The sequence below is a fragment of the Phyllostomus hastatus genome, unplaced genomic scaffold (genome assembly GCF_019186645.2).
Source record: "Phyllostomus hastatus isolate PE091 unplaced genomic scaffold, TTU_PhHast_1.1 phas_contig_40, whole genome shotgun sequence".
NCBI classification, from domain to species: Eukaryota; Metazoa; Chordata; class Mammalia; order Chiroptera; family Phyllostomidae; genus Phyllostomus; species Phyllostomus hastatus.
The window spans coordinates 39,061,665-39,079,841 of record NW_025333872.1 but is presented as its reverse complement, the minus strand read 5'-3'; the positions used below and the strand labels follow the sequence as shown (position 1 = coordinate 39,079,841).

The 18,177-nt window shown below is 33.8% G+C and overlaps 1 protein-coding gene across 4 annotated transcripts in view; it reads left to right on the top strand.

Annotated features, from left to right (window-relative positions):
* Positions 1-18,177, top strand: part of SNX14 (sorting nexin 14) — an 88,788-nt gene that overhangs the window by 38,530 nt on the left and 32,081 nt on the right. For 2 of the 4 annotated variants that reach the window (XM_045842794.1, XM_045842793.1), the window contains exons 9-17: positions 1,461-1,536; positions 2,230-2,274; positions 2,383-2,463; positions 2,561-2,675; positions 10,560-10,715; positions 11,073-11,197; positions 11,704-11,762; positions 13,889-13,915; positions 15,863-15,995. In XM_045842794.1, the coding sequence (XP_045698750.1) occupies positions 1,461-1,536; positions 2,230-2,274; positions 2,383-2,463; positions 2,561-2,675; positions 10,560-10,715; positions 11,073-11,197; positions 11,704-11,762; positions 13,889-13,915; positions 15,863-15,995 (817 nt within the window). The remainder of the gene's footprint in view (positions 1-1,460; positions 1,537-2,229; positions 2,275-2,382; positions 2,464-2,560; positions 2,676-10,559; positions 10,716-11,072; positions 11,198-11,703; positions 11,763-13,888; positions 13,916-15,862; positions 15,996-18,177) is intronic. The other 2 variants (XM_045842796.1, XM_045842795.1) reach the window with 1 other exon arrangement.

Below are 18,177 nucleotides of genomic sequence, written 5' to 3'. Positions count from 1 at the left end.
AGATCCATTTGTGCTGTTGCAAAGGGTAAGACTTCCTTCTTTTTTATAGCTAAGTAGTATTCCATTGTGTAAATGTAACACTGCTTTTTTATCCACTCATCTACTGATGGGTACCTGGGCTGCTTCCAGATCTTGGCTATTGTAAATAATGCTGCAATGAACATAAGTCTGCATATATTCTTTTGAATTAGTGTTTTGGGTTTCTTTGGATATATTCCCAGAAGTGGAATTACTGGGTTATAAGGCAGTTCCATTTTTAATTTTTTGAGGTAACTATACACTGTTTTCCACAGTGGCTGTACCAGTCTGCATTCCCACCAGTAGTGCATAAGGGTTCTTTTCTCTCCACATCCTTGCCAACACTTACTTGTTGATTTATTGATGATAGTCATTCTGACAGGTGTGAGGTGATATCTCATTGTGGTTTTAATTTGCATTTCCCTGATAATTAGTGCCATTGAGCATCTTTTTATATGTCCTCTTTGGAGAGGTTTTTATTTAGGTCTTTTGCCCATTTTTCAGTTGGAGTGTTTTTTTTGTTTTTGGTGTTGAGTTTTACAAGTTCTTTATTAATTTTAGATATTAATTCCTTATCAGATGTATTGGCAAATATGTTCTCACATTCAGTAGGTTATTTTTCATTTTGTTGATTTCCTTTGTTATACAAAAACTTTTTAGTAGATATAGTCCCATTTATTTATTTTTTTGTTTTATTTCCCTTGCCTGAGGCAATATATCAGAAAAAATATTGTTATGAGAAATGTCTGAGATTGGCGTTCCTTTTTAAAGTTATGTACATTATGACAGAAACAATTTGAACAAATGATACAGACAAATTTGGGTTTTAAGTTATTCACCTGGGGAGAATAGTTAGCTGTCATTTGGTCCTTTCTCCCTTGTTTTGACAGGAGCATGTTTAGATTATTCCATAAACTTACCTCATTGCTCTTACCCTAATAATCCTGGAAGGAGAAACCATGACTTATTTTTCTTGATGCACTATAAATATTACATTATTTTAACTTTTTTATTTAAAAAAATTAAAAAATTTATTCCAATATTTTAATCAAATGTTTTTATTTTAAAGTAGTTTATAATATTAATCTAACTATTACAAAAAGTTTATATTATTAAACATACTAGTTTTAAACATTACTTTAAAAATATGTTAAAATGTTAACTATTCCAAGGTGGTAAGTGTTTTTTAATGCTCACCTAAGTTCTTTCTGCTAAGGAAATGCCTTTTTTCTCTGAAGTAGTATTCTCTTTTAGCCAATTAAGGACTCCAAGTGTAGTCTGTGAACCAGTAGCATGAGTGTTACTTGGGAGCCTGTAAGAAATGCGGAGTCTTGGGACGACATACCTGAGACCTGCTGTGTCATAATTTGCATTTTAACTAGATTCCCAGGTAAAGACTGATGTAAATCAGTAAATACATATGCCATTGTTTCTTTTTTCAGATCCTTGACCTTACTTTTACGAGAGATCCTCTCTGGTTCCGTGTTCCTTCCTTCTTTGGATTTTCTAGCTGATCCAGTAAGACTTAATTTTTTTTTTCTTTAACTGTGGTTAATATTTATCATCTTAAATGTTTTCATATATACAGTAGTAGTATTAAGTAATTTATAAAGTTGAGCAGCCATCGCTACTGTTCATCTCCACAACTCTTTTCATCTTACAAAACTGAAACTCTATATCCATTAAACAATAATTTTTCATTCCTCCCTTCCCAGCCCCTGGCAACCCCCTTGTTACTTCCTGTCTCTATGAATTTGACTGCTCCATACATCTTTTTTGTGATTGGCTTATTTTACTTAGCATAATGTCCTTGAAGTTCATCCATGCTGAGACATGTATCAAAATTTCCTTTTCAAGGCTGAATAATATTTTATTGTAAATATGTAAAACATTTACTTACTCATCCATTTCTTGTTAGACACTTGAGTTGCTTTTGCTTTTGATCCAGTAAGAATTTGAAGAAACAGGAATTTTTTATAAACATTTTAAATACCAAAGTCAGATTAACTTTCTTTGTCCATTTTCAAAAAGGTAGAATTATGCATTGTAGATTTTTAAAAAGTCCCTCTGTATTACATAAGTGTGCATACTTGCCACTGCTCTGTTTCTTTCTTAATTTCTTAGAAACTTTCATATGATAAAAGCCATGGAAAATCTGGATAAAGTATAATAATGGAATTATTCTGACCTATGTTTATGATTTTTTATTAGGATACTGTGAATCATTTGATTATCATCTTCATAGTCGACAGTCCAGTGAGTATTTAACATATTAGAAAACACTTCACATGGCATTGAACTTTGATGCAAATCTGTCAAATCAATGACAATTTTAATGAATGAATTAATTCTCTTTCTTTAAAGCCTGAAAAAGCAACTGAACCACCTTCTCCTTTGGTTCCATTCTTGCAAAAATTTGCAGAACCTAGAAATAAAAAGCCATCTGTAAGTATTTTCAAAATAGCTTATATTACTTTTGGTAAATAATTTTATCATGTATTTATATAGCCTTAACTGAGACTTCCTCTCATACTATGTTTAGGTGCTGAAGTTAGAATTGAAGCAAATCAGAGAGCAGCAAGATCTCTTATTTCGTTTTATGAACTTTCTGAAACAAGAAGGAGCAGTGCATGTGTTGCAGATTTGTCTGACTGTGGGTGAGGCTTACCTGTGTACTTTATTAAAATCATTAAAAATTTTTTTTAAATAGGCCCTGGCTGGGTAGCTCAGTTGGCTAGAGCGTCATTCACCTCTGGCAAAGTTGTGGGTTCAGTTTCAGGTTGGGGCACATACAAGAAGCAACCAATGAATGTATAAATAAGTAGAACAACAAATCTCTTTTTTCCTTTCTCTCTTTAAAATCAATATATAAAATTTAAAAATGTTTAAATATATTTGAATATTTAGTAGTTGTCATCTATCATCATACTAAATGTATTTATTAGAAATTCCAAGAGCACCTGTGAATTGTCTTTCAAGTGTCCACTCTTTCTAGTTTATAGCTGACATAGTTTATAGGGACATAGGGACATAGTTTATAACTGACTTCAACCAAATTCTATTAGCAGAAAAAAACTGCTCAAGGTTAAGTATAATGAAAATATTATACTCAGTCATTAGCCTGTATGACTAGCACTTTGTAATAGTTTTCATTAAGGATTACACTTTTTGATAAAACAATCAAATATAAGTGTTCCATTTTGATTTTAAACTCTATAATATTTTGCATTAGATTTATGAGATACTTTATGGACTATAAATTAATGTACTTAATTTCTTTTTAAAATGCCATTTAAAAAATTTAAGTATAAATTACATATGAAACCCACAGCACTTAAATGAACAGTTTAATCAGTTTTGATGAATCTATACATCTGAATAACCTACACCTTTATCAAGATATAGATCATTTTCATTTCCCTGAAAAATTCCTTTAGTGCCCTTAAATGATCCACCCGTGCTCTTACCAAACCAATCACTGGTCTCATTTCTCTCACCGCAGATTAGTTTTGCCTGTACAATTTTTTTATGTAAGTGGAATCACATAGTATGTAGCTTTCTGTGCTTAGCTTTATTGATTTAGGGTAATATTTTTTAAGATTGATCCATGTTGTTGTATAGATAAGTAATTTGCTCTATTTTATTGCTAAGTAGTAGTCTTTTGCACGAGTATGCCACAGTTTCTTTATCCATTCTCCTTGTAGATGGATATCTGGACTGCTTCCACTAATGGGCTATTATGGATAAAGTTTCTATTAACATTTCTGTACAAGGCTTTCTGTTGGGCACATGTTTAATAACTGGAAGGAGAATTGCTGGGTCACAGGATAGATACATGTTTAATTTTATAAGAAACTTTCGTATTGTTTTTTGAAGTGGTTGTACTAATTTATTCCCCCAAGCAATGTGTGAAAGTTCTGGTTGCTCTTCTTTAACAAAATTTGGTGGTGGTTATGTTTTTAATTTTTGCCAGTTAGATAGCTGTATGGTGGTATCTTGTGCTTTTAATTAGCATTTATCTAATGACTACTGGTGTTGAACACTTTATCATATGCTTATTGACCATACAAATATTTTTCTATAAAAGTGTTTGTCCTTTGCATATTTTTATTGATTGGCTTTTTTTTTTTTTTGTTCATTACATTATAGGAGTTCTTTACATATTATAGATACAAGTCTTTTGTCAAATGTAAGGATTATGAATATTTTTCTCCACACTATGAATAGTCTTTTCATTTTCTGAACAGTGTATTTTGATGAGAACTTTTTGATAAAATTTATTGTATCTATTTTTAATTTTATGCTTTGCGCTTTCTGAGGCTACCATAAAAAAGTCTTTGCCTACTTAAGTCAAAATACTTGCCCATTTTCTGTAGATGCATTATAGTTTTATTTTTTACATGCAGGTTTGTGATCTCTCTTGAAATAATTTTTGTGTTGGTAATAGATAGGGGTGGAGGTTCATTTTTTCCAATATCCAATTTTTAAAGAGGTATTTCTTTCCCATCTTGAATTACTTTGGCATCTTTGTCAGATCGTTTGACCACATATGAGTAGTTATATTTCTGGATTGTATTCTTTTCTGTTGACCCACATGTCTGGTTTTCTTTGGCCAATACCACAGTCTTGATTAGGGTATATACTGAGTCTTGAAATCAGATTGTCTAAGGCCTCATGCTTTATCCTTTTTTAAGATTGTGTTGGCTATTTTAGGTTTTTGGCATTTCTGTGTGGATTTTAGAATCAGATTGCCAATTTCTACACACACAGCACATACACACACAAAGCCTACTTGGATTTTTTGACTGGATTGCATTCAGTCTATAGATCAGCTTGGAGAGTAATGACATTAAACAGTATTTAGGTTTCTAGTGCATGAACATGTTATATTTTTTCATTCATTCCACTCTTACTAAATTTCTCTTTATAATGTTTTATAGTTTTCACTTAGGTCTTTATGTTTTGGGTTGTGTTTGCATGTAGTATTTAAAATAAGTTTTCAAATTGTTGCTAATATGTAAAAATATTCTTGCATATTAATTTTGTATCTTGTGACATAGCTAAAATAATTTATTTGTTCTAGTGGCTTTTTTGTAGATCTCCTTAGGATTTTCTATATACACAATCATGTCATCTGCTAATACACAGCTATACTTTTTCCTTTATAGTGTTTATGCCTTTTGCAATGACTAGGACCATCATTGTAATGTTTAATTGAAGTGGTGAGAACTGACATCCTTGCTTCGTTTCCGAACTTGGGGGGGAAATCATTTAGTGTTTTACCATTAGGTATGATACTAGTCTAGGTTTTTTGTAGATTATCCTTCATCAGATTGAAAAAAGTTCCTTCCATTTCTGATTTGATGAGAATTTTTATTATGAATAGTGAATATTTTTAATGCTTTTTTAAGTGCATCTCAGTAATGTATTTTACTGTCACCAAGTTACTCCTAATTTTCCCTTATTATGGTACTGTAGTAATGTCCCCTCTTCATTGGTAATCTGTACTTTTTCTTAATCTTATCGCTAGGGGTTTATCAAATTTATAAATATTTTTGATTTGCTGATTTCCTGATTTTATTTTTATTATTTCTTTTCTATTACTAACCTTGAGTTGAGTTTGTACTTCTTTTTCTGGTTTAGGCTAAAACACTGGATAGTTCATTTGTACTGCCAAATTCTTCCTTAGTATAGCATTTAAAATTATAAACTTTTCTCTATGAATTGTGATAGCAGAATTCCAAAATTTTTTGAAAAGTTGTACTTTTTGTTGTCATTCAGTTAGAAATACATTCATATTTTTCTGTGTTTATTCTTTGACCCTTGGGTTATTTTGAAGTGTATTGTTAAACTTACAAAGATTTGTCAATTTTGAAGTATCTTACTGGGATTAATTTCTAATTTAATATTGTACTGATCAGACAACATATTCTCTGTGGCTTTAGTCATTTGAAATTTATTGAAACTTGTTTTATGAGCCATCCATATGGTCTGTCTTAAGGAATGTTCCATGTGCATGTGAAAAGAACATCGTTTTGCTGTGTTGGGTAGCATTCTGTAAGTGTCATTTAGGTTAAATTGATGGATTGAGTTCAAATATTCTATACTCTTTCTGATTTTTAATTGATTTGCTACTTTTCTCCTTTGTTTTATTAATTTTTTCATGTATTTTTTCTATTCATCTGCATTTTACTTATTTTTCTTTTTTTAAAGTATATATTTTTAAAGATTTTATTTATTTATTTTTAGAGAGAAGGGAAAGGGAGGGAGAAAGAGGGAGAGAAATATCAATGTGTGGTTCTCTCTTGTGCATCCCCCACTGTGGACTGGGCCTGCAACCCAGGCATGTGCCCTGACTGGGAATCAAACCAGTGACCCTTTGCTTCTCAGTCCAGTGCTCAATCCACTGAACCACACCAGCCAGGGCTTTTTAAAGTATATTTTATTCATTATGCTATTACAGTTGTCCCATTCTTTCCCCCCCTTTATTCCCCTTCTCCCGGGATACCCCTTCCCTCTAGCATTCCCCCACTTTAGTTCATGTCCATGGGTTGTATATATAAGTTCTTTGGCTTCTCTATTTCCTATAGTATTCTTAACCTCCCCTTGTTTATTTTGTACCTGCGGGTTATGCTTCTCATTCCCTCTACCTTTTCCCCGATTCCTTCCTTCTCCCTTTTCACTAATCGCCCTCCATGTGATCTACATTTCTGTGATTCTGTTCCTGTTCTAGTTGTTTGCTTAGTTTGTTTTTGTTTTTGTTTTTGTATTTGTTTTTAGGTTCAGTTGTTGATAGTTGTGAGTTTGTTGTCATTTTACTGTTCATAGTTTTGATCTTCTTTTTCTTAGATAAGTCCCTTTAACATTTCATAATATAAGGGTGTGGTGATGATGAACGTCTTTAACTTTACATTGTCTGGGAAACATTTTATCTGCCCTTCCATTCTAAATGATAGCTTTGCTGTATAGAATGACATTGGGGATGTAGGATACATCCTAGGATGTAGGATGTAGGATACAGCAAATGACATTTGCTGTATAGAATGACATTGTGGATGTAGGTCGTTGCTTTTCATGACTTTGAATACTTCTTTCCAGCCCTTTCTTACCTGTAAGGTTCCTTTTGAGAAATCAGCTGATGGTCTTATGGGAACTCCATTGTAGGTAACTGTCTCCTTCTCTCTTGCTGTTTTTAAGATTCACTTCTTATCTTTAATCTTGGGTAATTTAATGATGATGTGTCTTGGTGTGCTCCTCTTTGGGTCCAACTCGTTTGGGATTCTCTGAGCTTCCTAGACTTATATATCTATTTCCTTCACTAGATGGGGCAAGTTTTCTTTCACTATTTTTTCAAATAAGTTTTTTAATTTCTTGTTTTTCCTCTTCTCTTTCTGACGTCCCTATGATTTGGATGTTGGAATGTTTAAAGTTGTCGCAGAGGTTCCTATTCCTCTCCTCATATTTTTGAATTCTTGTTTCTTCATTCTGTTCCATTCAGTTAAATGTTCATTTCTTCTTTTGTTCCAAATTGTTCATGTGAGACCCAGTTTCCTTCTTTTTACAGTTGGTTCCCTGTATATTTTTATTTCACATTGTATAGCCTTTACTTCTTTTTTTATTTTGCATCCATACTCAGTCATTTCTGGGAGTGTCCTAATTACCAGTGTTTTGAACTCTGCATCTGATAGGTTGTCTATCTCCTCACGCTTAGTTCTTTTTGTGGAGTTTTGATCTGTTTTTTCATTCGGGACATATTTTTTGGGGTGTAGTTGTTATGTTTAAAGGTTGGAGCCTTAGGTATTCACCATGGCGGGGGTAACCCACTTTGAGGTGTTTTGGTTCTGTATGTGGGAAGGGGTCAGAAAGGGAACAATGCTGTTTGCTTGGCTCTCACAATGCTTTCAAGAGACTGGTATTTTCTCCTCCCAGTTTATCCTCATGCAAATGTGGGCCCACCCGGTCCACCAGCCCTGCCTTGCTGGGAGCTCTCTCGTTCATGGCTACCCATCTCTGCCACTCCATCCAGTCTGGATGAATGTTTCTTTTTTAAGTCCTTGGTTGTTGGACTTCCATACAGCTTGATTTTCTGGCAGTTCTGGTTCTTTTCTTCTTTTGGTTGTGTGAGGAGGTAAAGTGTATCTACCTATGCCTCCATCTTGGCCAGTACTCTTAATTTTTTCCATGTATTTTGAACTTTATTTAAGATTGTTTTTGTCTTCTTGAGGAATTTATCCCTTTATGATTACATGATTATGCTTTTTATCTCTGGTAATTGGCTGTTTTGAAGTCGTCTTTGTTTGATATTAATATAGCTACACCATCTTCTTTACATTTGAGTTTGCATTCTATATATTTTTCTATATGATTAAAGTGTTTAATGTATTTCCTGTAAACAGCATATAGTTGAATCTTTTAAAAAATCTGGTTAGATAATCTTTGCCTCCTAATTGCGGTTTGTAGGACATTCATACTTAATATAATTATTGCATGTTTATTGTCAGATAACATGCCTGTTGTGGTGTTTTGTGTTTGTTTGATATATTTGTTTCTTCTTGCCTTTCTTTGAGTTACTTGAATATTAGTATTCCATTTTATTTCCTCTATTGACTTTTTTGTCTCTTCTGTTTTTTTCTTTCTTTTTTGAAGTGGTTGCTCATAAATTGCACTATGTGTCTTCCATTTGTCACAGTTTTCATTTAAAAATATTTTACTGCTTCAGAACCAATATAAGAACCTGAATATACCTCAAATTACCCCCTTCCTGCTTGTTGTGCTTGTTACTGTTGTAGGTGGGAATTCTGTTCTTCCTTGTGACCATGTGGGTCACAAGGAAAGCATTCCAAGGATGCATGCATAGGAGATTGTGAGGTGCAAGATGGTTTATTCATGTGGAGATAGAAGCTGCCCCTACTAAGTTTCCCATGTCTCATCTCCCTCTGTCCCATCATGGAAAAAGTCCAATCATGTCTTCAGCAAGGCCAAAATAAAAGCCAGTGTCCAGAGTTTCTGCTTCATATTTAAGTACAGTCCTTTGGAGCCTACAGGTGGCTGCTAAGCAGTCTCAGTCCCCATTGTTCCTGGCAGGAGTCTATTTCAAGCTTCTTCCTGGAGCCTTCATGTGAAGCCTGTACCACCATGGGCCATGTGGCTGCTAAGGCTTCATGGCTGCATGCATCGGGGCGAGAGATTGTGCGAAGTAATGGGGTGAGAGCATCACTGGGTGGGCGAGAGAGAGAGCTCCTTTGTTCCCCTGAGGTTATCTTAGCTTGGGTTGGCATGGACCACATGCTCTTTCAAAAGAACAAATGAACTTCAAAGGCTTTCACAGGCTTTGGATGGGCCACCTCCCAACCACTCCCTTCTTTCCCTAGGCTATAGTGATAGTCCTCTTTGGTCAGGCACCTTTCCCTGCACCATTTTGACTTCTGTTGCACATGTGCCTGTTTTCCTCTGCTTCAACCTGGCAACCTGGTACTGGAGGGGGAAGGGAGGAGGCTTAATCCTGTTGTCAGAGCACAATGCTGTGATCCTTTGGGCATGAAACTGTAGCTTCCTGACTAGCAAGTGGGCTCCTATTTCCGAGTTTATTAAGCTCAATGTCTAGTACCCTTTGCTCTTTTTTCTTTTATCATTATCATGATTTTACAATTTTCTCTTTGTTTTTGGTTTTGAGTAATTTAACTATAATATGTAGTTTTCTTTTCTTGGATATGTGGGTGGGTGTCTTTCATCATTTTTGAAAATTCTTGGCTGTTATCTCTTCAAATACTTCGACTTATTTTTTCTGTTGCTTTTGAGACTCCAATTATATGAATTTCCTATCATTAAAAAGATCTTAAATATTCTGTTGCTGTGTTTTAAAACTCCTCTTCCTTCCTGTGTTTCAGTTTGGATAATTAAGAATTGAGGTAAAATCCATATCAATAGCTCTCGTAATAAAAAAAAGTCAATATTTTGTCCAACTGTTCTTGTTTGTCATTTTAGGAAAAAAAGATCATTTGCAGAGTCTCAGCTCTATCACTAGTCTGTAACCTTCATGGTGGAAGGAATATTGTTTAAAAGCTTGGCTGCAACTAAAAAAAAATCCCTTAATTTTCACTGTTATTTAGTGAATCAGATTTTAAAATCTGACACTTGGTATAAGAAATTAATACAGTATGTTCTTTAAAGAAAATTTTAGATAAAAATTAAAAATAAGAAAATTTTAGAAATATATTTACTTATTCTAAATTCTAGGAAAGTTGTATTGTTATGCAAGTATTTATATATTTTATAATAGTGTATAAAACATTTGAGTATTTCTTTCATCTAGGTAGTAATTTTACTTCCAATTAAGTCTTTTTTTAAAATTAGTTTTTATTGATTATGCTATTACAGTTGTCCCATCCAGTTAAGTCTTTTAAAAAACTTGAAATGATGAACTGTTTGTATATAATTGCTGCTTTTAGTATTGATTACAATTAGACTGGGAGCATGAAGTTTTCATGAAAGTTGTATATTAAAATAATTCATTTTTTTCTTACTCTTTTCTAATTTGCTAGAGGAATTCAATGATAGAATTTTGCGACCAGAATTATCAAATGATGAAATGCTATCTCTTCATGAGGAATTGCAGAAGATTTATAAAACATACTGTTTGGATGAAAGTATTGACAAAATTCGATTTGATCCCTTCATTGTAGAAGAGATTCAAAAAAGTAAGTCAAAAATAATGAGAATGAATTCTGCAGCTTTTTACAGTTTTCAGCGTTTTCTCTTGTATTCTATTTATTATTGCAGCAGTTGTGGTGAGATACACAGGCATCCATAATCTTACTTTACCAACTAGATGAAAGCTTTGATGAAGAAACTTATTCATAGCTCCATAACTAATACTTGCCAGAACTAGAGCTTGGTTATTTTAATTTTTCATTCTAGTGTGATTTCTGTACTTTATAGTGGATTTTCTACAAAACATGTTTGTCTGCTATTTGACTGTCATGAATTTTAAAGTAATATATAATGTATTTATGCTATTCATAAACAATTTCTACAATGTAATGTTTTAAAAATAGTTGCTGAAGGCCCATATATAGATGTTGTGAAACTTCAAACTATGAGATGTCTTTTTGAAGCATATGAACATGTACTTTCTCTGTTGGAGAATGTGTTTACTCCTATGTTCTGCCATAGTGATGAGGTAAGTCAAAATATTAACCTTGTTTGAGGATTTTCTGTAAAACTTAATAGTGGCTTTGATATCATTAGATGAATAATTCAAATAAAAAGCAGAAAAATAAAACATGATTAATTAGGAAACTGAATACTCTTTTTACTGTATAATTTAATAGAGATTAAAAGTTAATTTGTAGAAACAATTTCCAATGCCAAAGCCGTGTGTGTGTGTGTGTGTGTGTGTGTGTGTGTGTGTGTGTAGCTATGTAGATTGTGACCAAATTGGTCTACCTCGTTTACCAAATGCCTGAGTGGCCTGGTGGAACTTTGTTGAAATAGAAACCTCATTTTTGTATATATGTTATTTATAGACCTGTGGAAATCAAGTGCAATATTTTAATCCTTACTCTATTTGACTGTGGTTGTATTCACTTGACTTAAATAACATTTTCTTTAAACTGGAAAGTAGTGTGTTAAAATAACATGTTCAGTATTAAATATTAGTTTAATAAATCACAATTATTTTGGAAGTATTTCAGACAGCTTTTAAGAGGTGCAGAATCACCAACACGCAACTCAAAATTCAACAGGTAGGTATATTTACTCATACATGTGTTTTGTTTTTCTACTTGTTAATGCTAATCCTTCTGTGATAGTATCATTATCTTTATTAGCTGATTTTCTGTGAGTATGTGGTTCTATTGCTGTATAAGTAGACAAGACATTTTACTAAGGAACTGTAGAGCTATACTACATATAGAAACACAAGGCCTGAAATTCTTTTACAAAACTTTTAACAAGATACACACCATTGCCTTGTTAATCTCACAGTTAATACGTATTAGTGTTTGATTATCTGCTTTATTGGAGACTATGGACTGCACACATAAATGCAATCCACACATAACTCAATTTTAGACAGTTCCCCCACGCCATATCCCAGTGAATACTTTAGGTAATAGAGTACAAAAAAGTAGAGGGATTTTCTGACTCTCTAGAAATGTAAGTGTGTAAGCAAATGATCTAAAGAAAGATAACAAAAGAGAGGAGTTTTATCCATTTATAAACTAAATAATGTCTTGATTTGTACTTAAATTGTAATATGTACAAAACTGACACTGATATCAAATCCAGAAATATATATGACACTCACATTACTCAGCACCTTCCAGTTTGTCTGAGCAAGGATCTAATAAATATATAAATAAATTGGAAATGAGGTACAAAGAGAAAGTTGATAGAAAGTGGAGTCATTTTGTAGATAGATAGTACAAAGAAAAATGTGAAAATCTTAGTCATGGGGAGAATATGTGTATTGCATTTTTTGACATAACCAAGGATTGTAAGAATATTGAATTATTTCAAATGTTGAGTATTTATTCTTATGTAATGCTTCAGTATAAGTAGTATACATGTAATAACTTCTCTAAAGGGTGGGAAATATCTTTTTGATTCTTTGTAAAATTATCATCACTTCCCCCCCTAAAATTTATATATTACAGCCATGAAACATTGACTTCATTTTACAGAAGTCCCATCCATGCCTTTTAAAATAGCATTCTTTACCCAATCCATGTGTCTCTTCTTTCATTTGAATACTTTTCAAACCTTTTATCAAATATCTTAGCATCACTAAAGAAGCAGGTGAAATTTCTACTCATTTATAGACTCAGGGTGTTTGGAGTGTATACTAGGATATTAAGCTTAATGAATCTCCAATATAGGACCATTTAAGGTGAAGTGGTTCTTCAATCTTGCAAGCACGCAGGGTAGCTAAAGCTAAGTCAGGGTCCTAACTTCATAGAAGGAAAGCTTTCTTTGCCACTTTGAGTATACCTGGTTACCTCCATCATATTAATGCATTAATTTTGCTGGCTTTAAAATAGAAAATAAATGGGAAAAATGTGGGTTCTTTTCTTTCTGAGGACTGATTATGTTCTTTTAAAATAAACTAAGTTTTTTTTATTATTGACCTGACTCTAATATTAACTATCAGTCTTATCAGAACTCTGTTTAATGACTCATTTATGACTATATAAAATAAATAAAAGACTTTGTTTATATTCTTTCCTTGAAAATTCAGTGTAGCATTGCTAATTTGCTGTCAAATGACTTAAAATATGTAAAATATTTGTACATATATGTTGTCAAATTTTTATGTAATTGTATCTTAGAAGTAAAATTTTAATGCATACTGTTTCATTCTATATTGAAAATTCAACGTAAAAATATTTAGAGATCTTTTGTTAACTTTGCCTCTTAAAACATACTTTTTAAAATATGCAAACTAAAAATGTGTGAAGCATGCATACTTTTATTTACTACAGACATGAATTCCATGCTGGAAAATACAGGTTTGCTTTCCGTGCCAAGTTTTTGGTAGTCTCTGCATACTTTCCACTGTATCGAACAAGTGGTATGCCTAAATGAGAGCAAAATGTATACAATTATTTTCTGACATATTGTATTTTTAAGAACTTTTTAATGATCTAGAATTCATACCCTCAAACTTCCCCAAAACAGCCCTTGTACTTTGTTTTGCTTTCCTTTATCATGTTATTCATAAGAATTCCTTCCCTTTGCAAAGATGAATGTTGTCCACCTGTAACTTTTAAAGCTTTTAAATTTTGTTTTGTGTTCTAAAGTGAAACTTGTTTAATATCTGGACTTTCTCTCTCTCCTTTCCTTATATAATTTCACATATCTGTTATTGCAGAGGTAGCCTAAGTTTGGATGATTTTCGGTAAGTTTTGAGACAGCATGTGATTCTTTTCTGTATGTTATTTGTGTAAGTTCAGAAGGTACACCCAAACCAACCTGAGTACAACTAAAAAGGAAAATAATGAAATATTGTGTTATTGCTGCCTTTTAATATCAGCTATTTGGGGTATCTTTTAAAAATTAACTTCTACTTTGATTATAGATATCCCCTATTTGAAATAGCAGTATATTCTTATGTCATCATAAAATAAAAATGTCAGTATAAAAATGAATGATAAAACCAGTACCTAGCTTTTCAAGGTTATTGACTCATTTTTTTAATTGACTTTGTTAAATTACTTTTAGAATTATTTGTGTTTAAAGAATTTTTTAAAAGCAAGAAGTACGATATTTCTGTATTTCTGGGCATAATCACAAATGAGATATTTTAGAAATAGTACATATTTCAAAAAGTCCAATTGTTTTATGGTCTGTCTAGGTTCTAGAAACTAGGATAATCTATCAAAATTCTAGATGTTTAGATTTTAATAATATTTTGTCAATTTTTTTTGTATTTGATTTTGGAAATATTTCTGTCAGAGAGAATTGTGTTTACAGTTCTGGATTTTTAAAAACACTAATTGCATGCTTGTTTAAGTGAAATAATCTAGTTTAAGTACCCTTTTTACTATTTAATACTTAATTTATTATTAGAGTTTTTCCATTTTTAAAATAAGTTTGATTTGTTCCTTGGACATGTATAGCATGCACATGCTATACCTGGTGTAGTTGAAGCTTGATCAGTTTACTTCTATTTCTGTAATTGTTGCATTATTTTAGTAAATTTCACTTGTAGAAATTATTGCTATTCATTGAGCATTCAAAGCAAACTTTTTTGGATTTTAAAGTAGTCATTTTTATTTGGGTATCTGTTGTAAGGGCAGTAGTACATAGTGAGTATGAGTTTTAAATTGGATAAAAGTTATATTATGTTTTTATTTATTGAAACATAGAGCAGTAGGCTGTAATAAAGGAAATTTGGCTTTTTTTGTAGTTGCTTTCTAGGTATTTCTGCTTTTAGAAATTTACTTTTGGAAAACATTACAAAACCAATACATATTGGTGTATTATGAGTAATAGTAATATATGGCAGAGCAGCCTGCTTTCTTAGGCTACATTTGCTTTTATTCGTAGTACTAACCCTTCCCTTTGGCATTTTTTCTTTTTATTACTCTGAAGTTAAATACGATGCATTTCATACTGCATTTTTCTTTTTATTAAAATGTTGTATTTTGCTTGAAAACTTTCAGTCATAGAGGACAGTTTTTTTTATTAAATTCTGTCTAAAATGAGTACTGAGGAGATCATAGTTTTATAATTTTTTTTAATGCAGGTTGTAGCTTTTGCCTGTTTTAAGGATTGTATTTATTTATCTTTAGAGACGAGAAAGACGGGAGAGGGAGAGAAACATCAATGTGTGGTTGCCTCTCATGCACCCCCTACTGGGGACCTGGCCCACAACCCAGGCATGTGACCTAACTGGGAATTGAGCTGGTGACCTTTTGGTTGGCCAGTGCTCAACCCACTGAGCCATACTAGCCAGGGCGAGCAGTACAATTTAAATGGATACTCCAATTTGAACTTTGTCTTACCACATTTTAAAAAAATCTATTTCAAAATATGTATGGCAATAATAACCATGTACCACTAGGGGGCTCTCATTTTAAAAAAATTTAGTTCGGTTAATGTTATAAAAGTAAAATAGCTAAATTTCAAATATTTGTTAATAAATATTTTCCCATTTATGCATTGCCTCCATTTTAAAACTTTAAATCTTTTCCTTTGAGATGTTTTGCCAGTCTATGACTGAGAAATCCAAAACGTTATGTTAGCTATAACTTCACAACTACTTTTCTTCATTATTATTTACAGTAAACTAGACTGTTGAGATAATTGGCTTGTGATTGATGCATTTTTTTTTAATATTTAGGGGCACACAGAAAAGAGGAGAATCATTTGGAATCAGCAGAATAGGTAGCAAAATTAAGGGAGTATTCAAAAGTACCACCATGGAGGGAGCAATGTTGCCTAATTATGGTTTAGCCGAAGGTGAAGATGACTTTGTAAGTTAATATTCTTCATTGTGATCCCTGTATAACTTCACACTTACAATGGTATAAAATCATTGAATGTACTTACTTGTTATTTTTCCTCTTCTTTATCTTCTTCTTTCAAACTTCTTTTATATTCCCCATTCTTCCATTAATTATTACAGTACCACGGTGCTAATCTAATTTTTAAAATTCCTACTCAAACTGTGATATATGGGTTATTTGTATTAGCATTACCTGGGAGCTTGTTATAAATACAGAATCTCAGGCTTTATCCTGGACCTACTGAATTATAATTTACATTTTAATAGTTGACTTATATGCACATTACACCCAGCATGCTCTTTTATATCTCTAGATTTTGGCACATGCTGTTCTTGAAATGCCGCCCAATGAGCCTTTTCCTGAATCCCCAAGAAGAATTGAACATTTCCTCCTTTGTACTCCTGTTAGATCATATTGAAAGCATGCACCATAGTGTATTTGAAATTATGTGTTTATGATTGTCTTCCCTAGGAATTAGTTCAATAAAGGGAACTACTGCCTTATTTTTACTTTTCATTTGTTTAACAAATTTTAATTGATCTCAGATCTTCATTGATCTCAAGACTTCATATTGCCTTTTAATGACTTTGAGCACTGGTAATAAGATAATTAACACATAGACTTTGTGGAGGAATCACAAGATGACAGTGGAGTAGGAGGATGTATTGTGTACCTCCTCCCAAAACCAAACTGTAAATAAAACTAGAGGGGGATAGTTACCTGAAATAAACTGAAGACTACCCGAAAATGAGACTTCTAACCATGCATGGGCAGAAAAAACACCATGAAACTAGTAGGAGGGGTGAGGTCATTAAAGGGACTGGTCCTGTTCACACAGGTGGTAGGGTGAGATGGCAGCGTAGCAGTGGGAGCTCCCACTTGAAGAGAGAAGCCGGGACCACAAAGCAGGCTTCCAAGCACAGGGCATCAGTGCCAGGATCAGATGACCATGTAGCATGCAGCAGTGAAAGACCATGGGGTTTTTCTCTGCTGGGGAGAGACAAGACCTGCTGGAGATAAAGTCACTGTTTTTTCCCCTAATTCTTAAAGGAGCCAAAACACAGGTTTTATGTTTGCAACCACTCACCTTGGGCCCCAATGAATGGAGGGTGGTGCACACTGGAGTCATGCAAGGAGAATGTGGAGTAGGAGGCACTGGACAGAGAAGTAGGGGCGTGGCTGTGGGTTTTTCTGTGCTAGTATGTACCTGGATTCCTCAGCAGTCATCTTGCTTGAGAAGAGGAAGCACTTCGCTGGAGAAAAGCAATTACCTTACTCTGTGGGATATTGCTTACTCCACCCTTCCTTTGCAGTCTTGCTCCCTCCACCCTGCATCTTTTTCCCCCTTTTATGTGGTTTTACGTGTATTTTTTGTTTTGTTTTATGTGGGTTTTTTTCCTTTTCTTTTTTCTTTTCTCCCATCCTGCATCTCAACCCCTGTGGAGGAGATAGGAACCTACACAGACTCAGGGGGTATCAGGAGAAGCTGTAGGGCACAGTCATTCCATATGCTTTCTAAGACAAACAGACTGGCATTTCCCACTTGTGGGAGAGCCATAGAAACACCATTCTAGTTTCTAGCAGACTCAAAATTCAGCTGTGGAGACCCCACTCATTTGCCTACAAGTGGCCCTGCCCTGCTCAGTCCAGGTAAATAATTCCGGATGGACTCAGAGTAGTGGCTCAGGGACAGGGGGCACACACCCACCATCTTTCCTGAAGTCTGAAAGGCATGTGCCATGGGAGATCCAAGAGTCCCATCCCCCCTGATTCCAACAGAAGCCCTCTCGGTAGCAGTTGGGTCTCTGACTAGTTTAAGACTGACAGCAGGTCGGCAGGCACAGACATGCAGAGGCAGATCCCGTGGTGACTTGGGATGCTTGCTGACACACCCCTTGACCCAGTGTTGCTAAAACCCAGCTCTGCAGAGCAGCTAGGCCTATCCTGGGAGAAGCCAAACCTAGAGATATCAGTTACAAACGGCGGATGACCTGTAGCTTTAAATGGGCTGCCGAGGGCTAGATGTGACATTGGCTTGTACTGACAGTGGCCTGACATTGGCTTAAACTAGCCTCAAACAGCATCAGAACTATAGCCAAAGGAAAAACTCAGCAGGCATCCACTAAACTCTGCTGAGCCAAATACCACT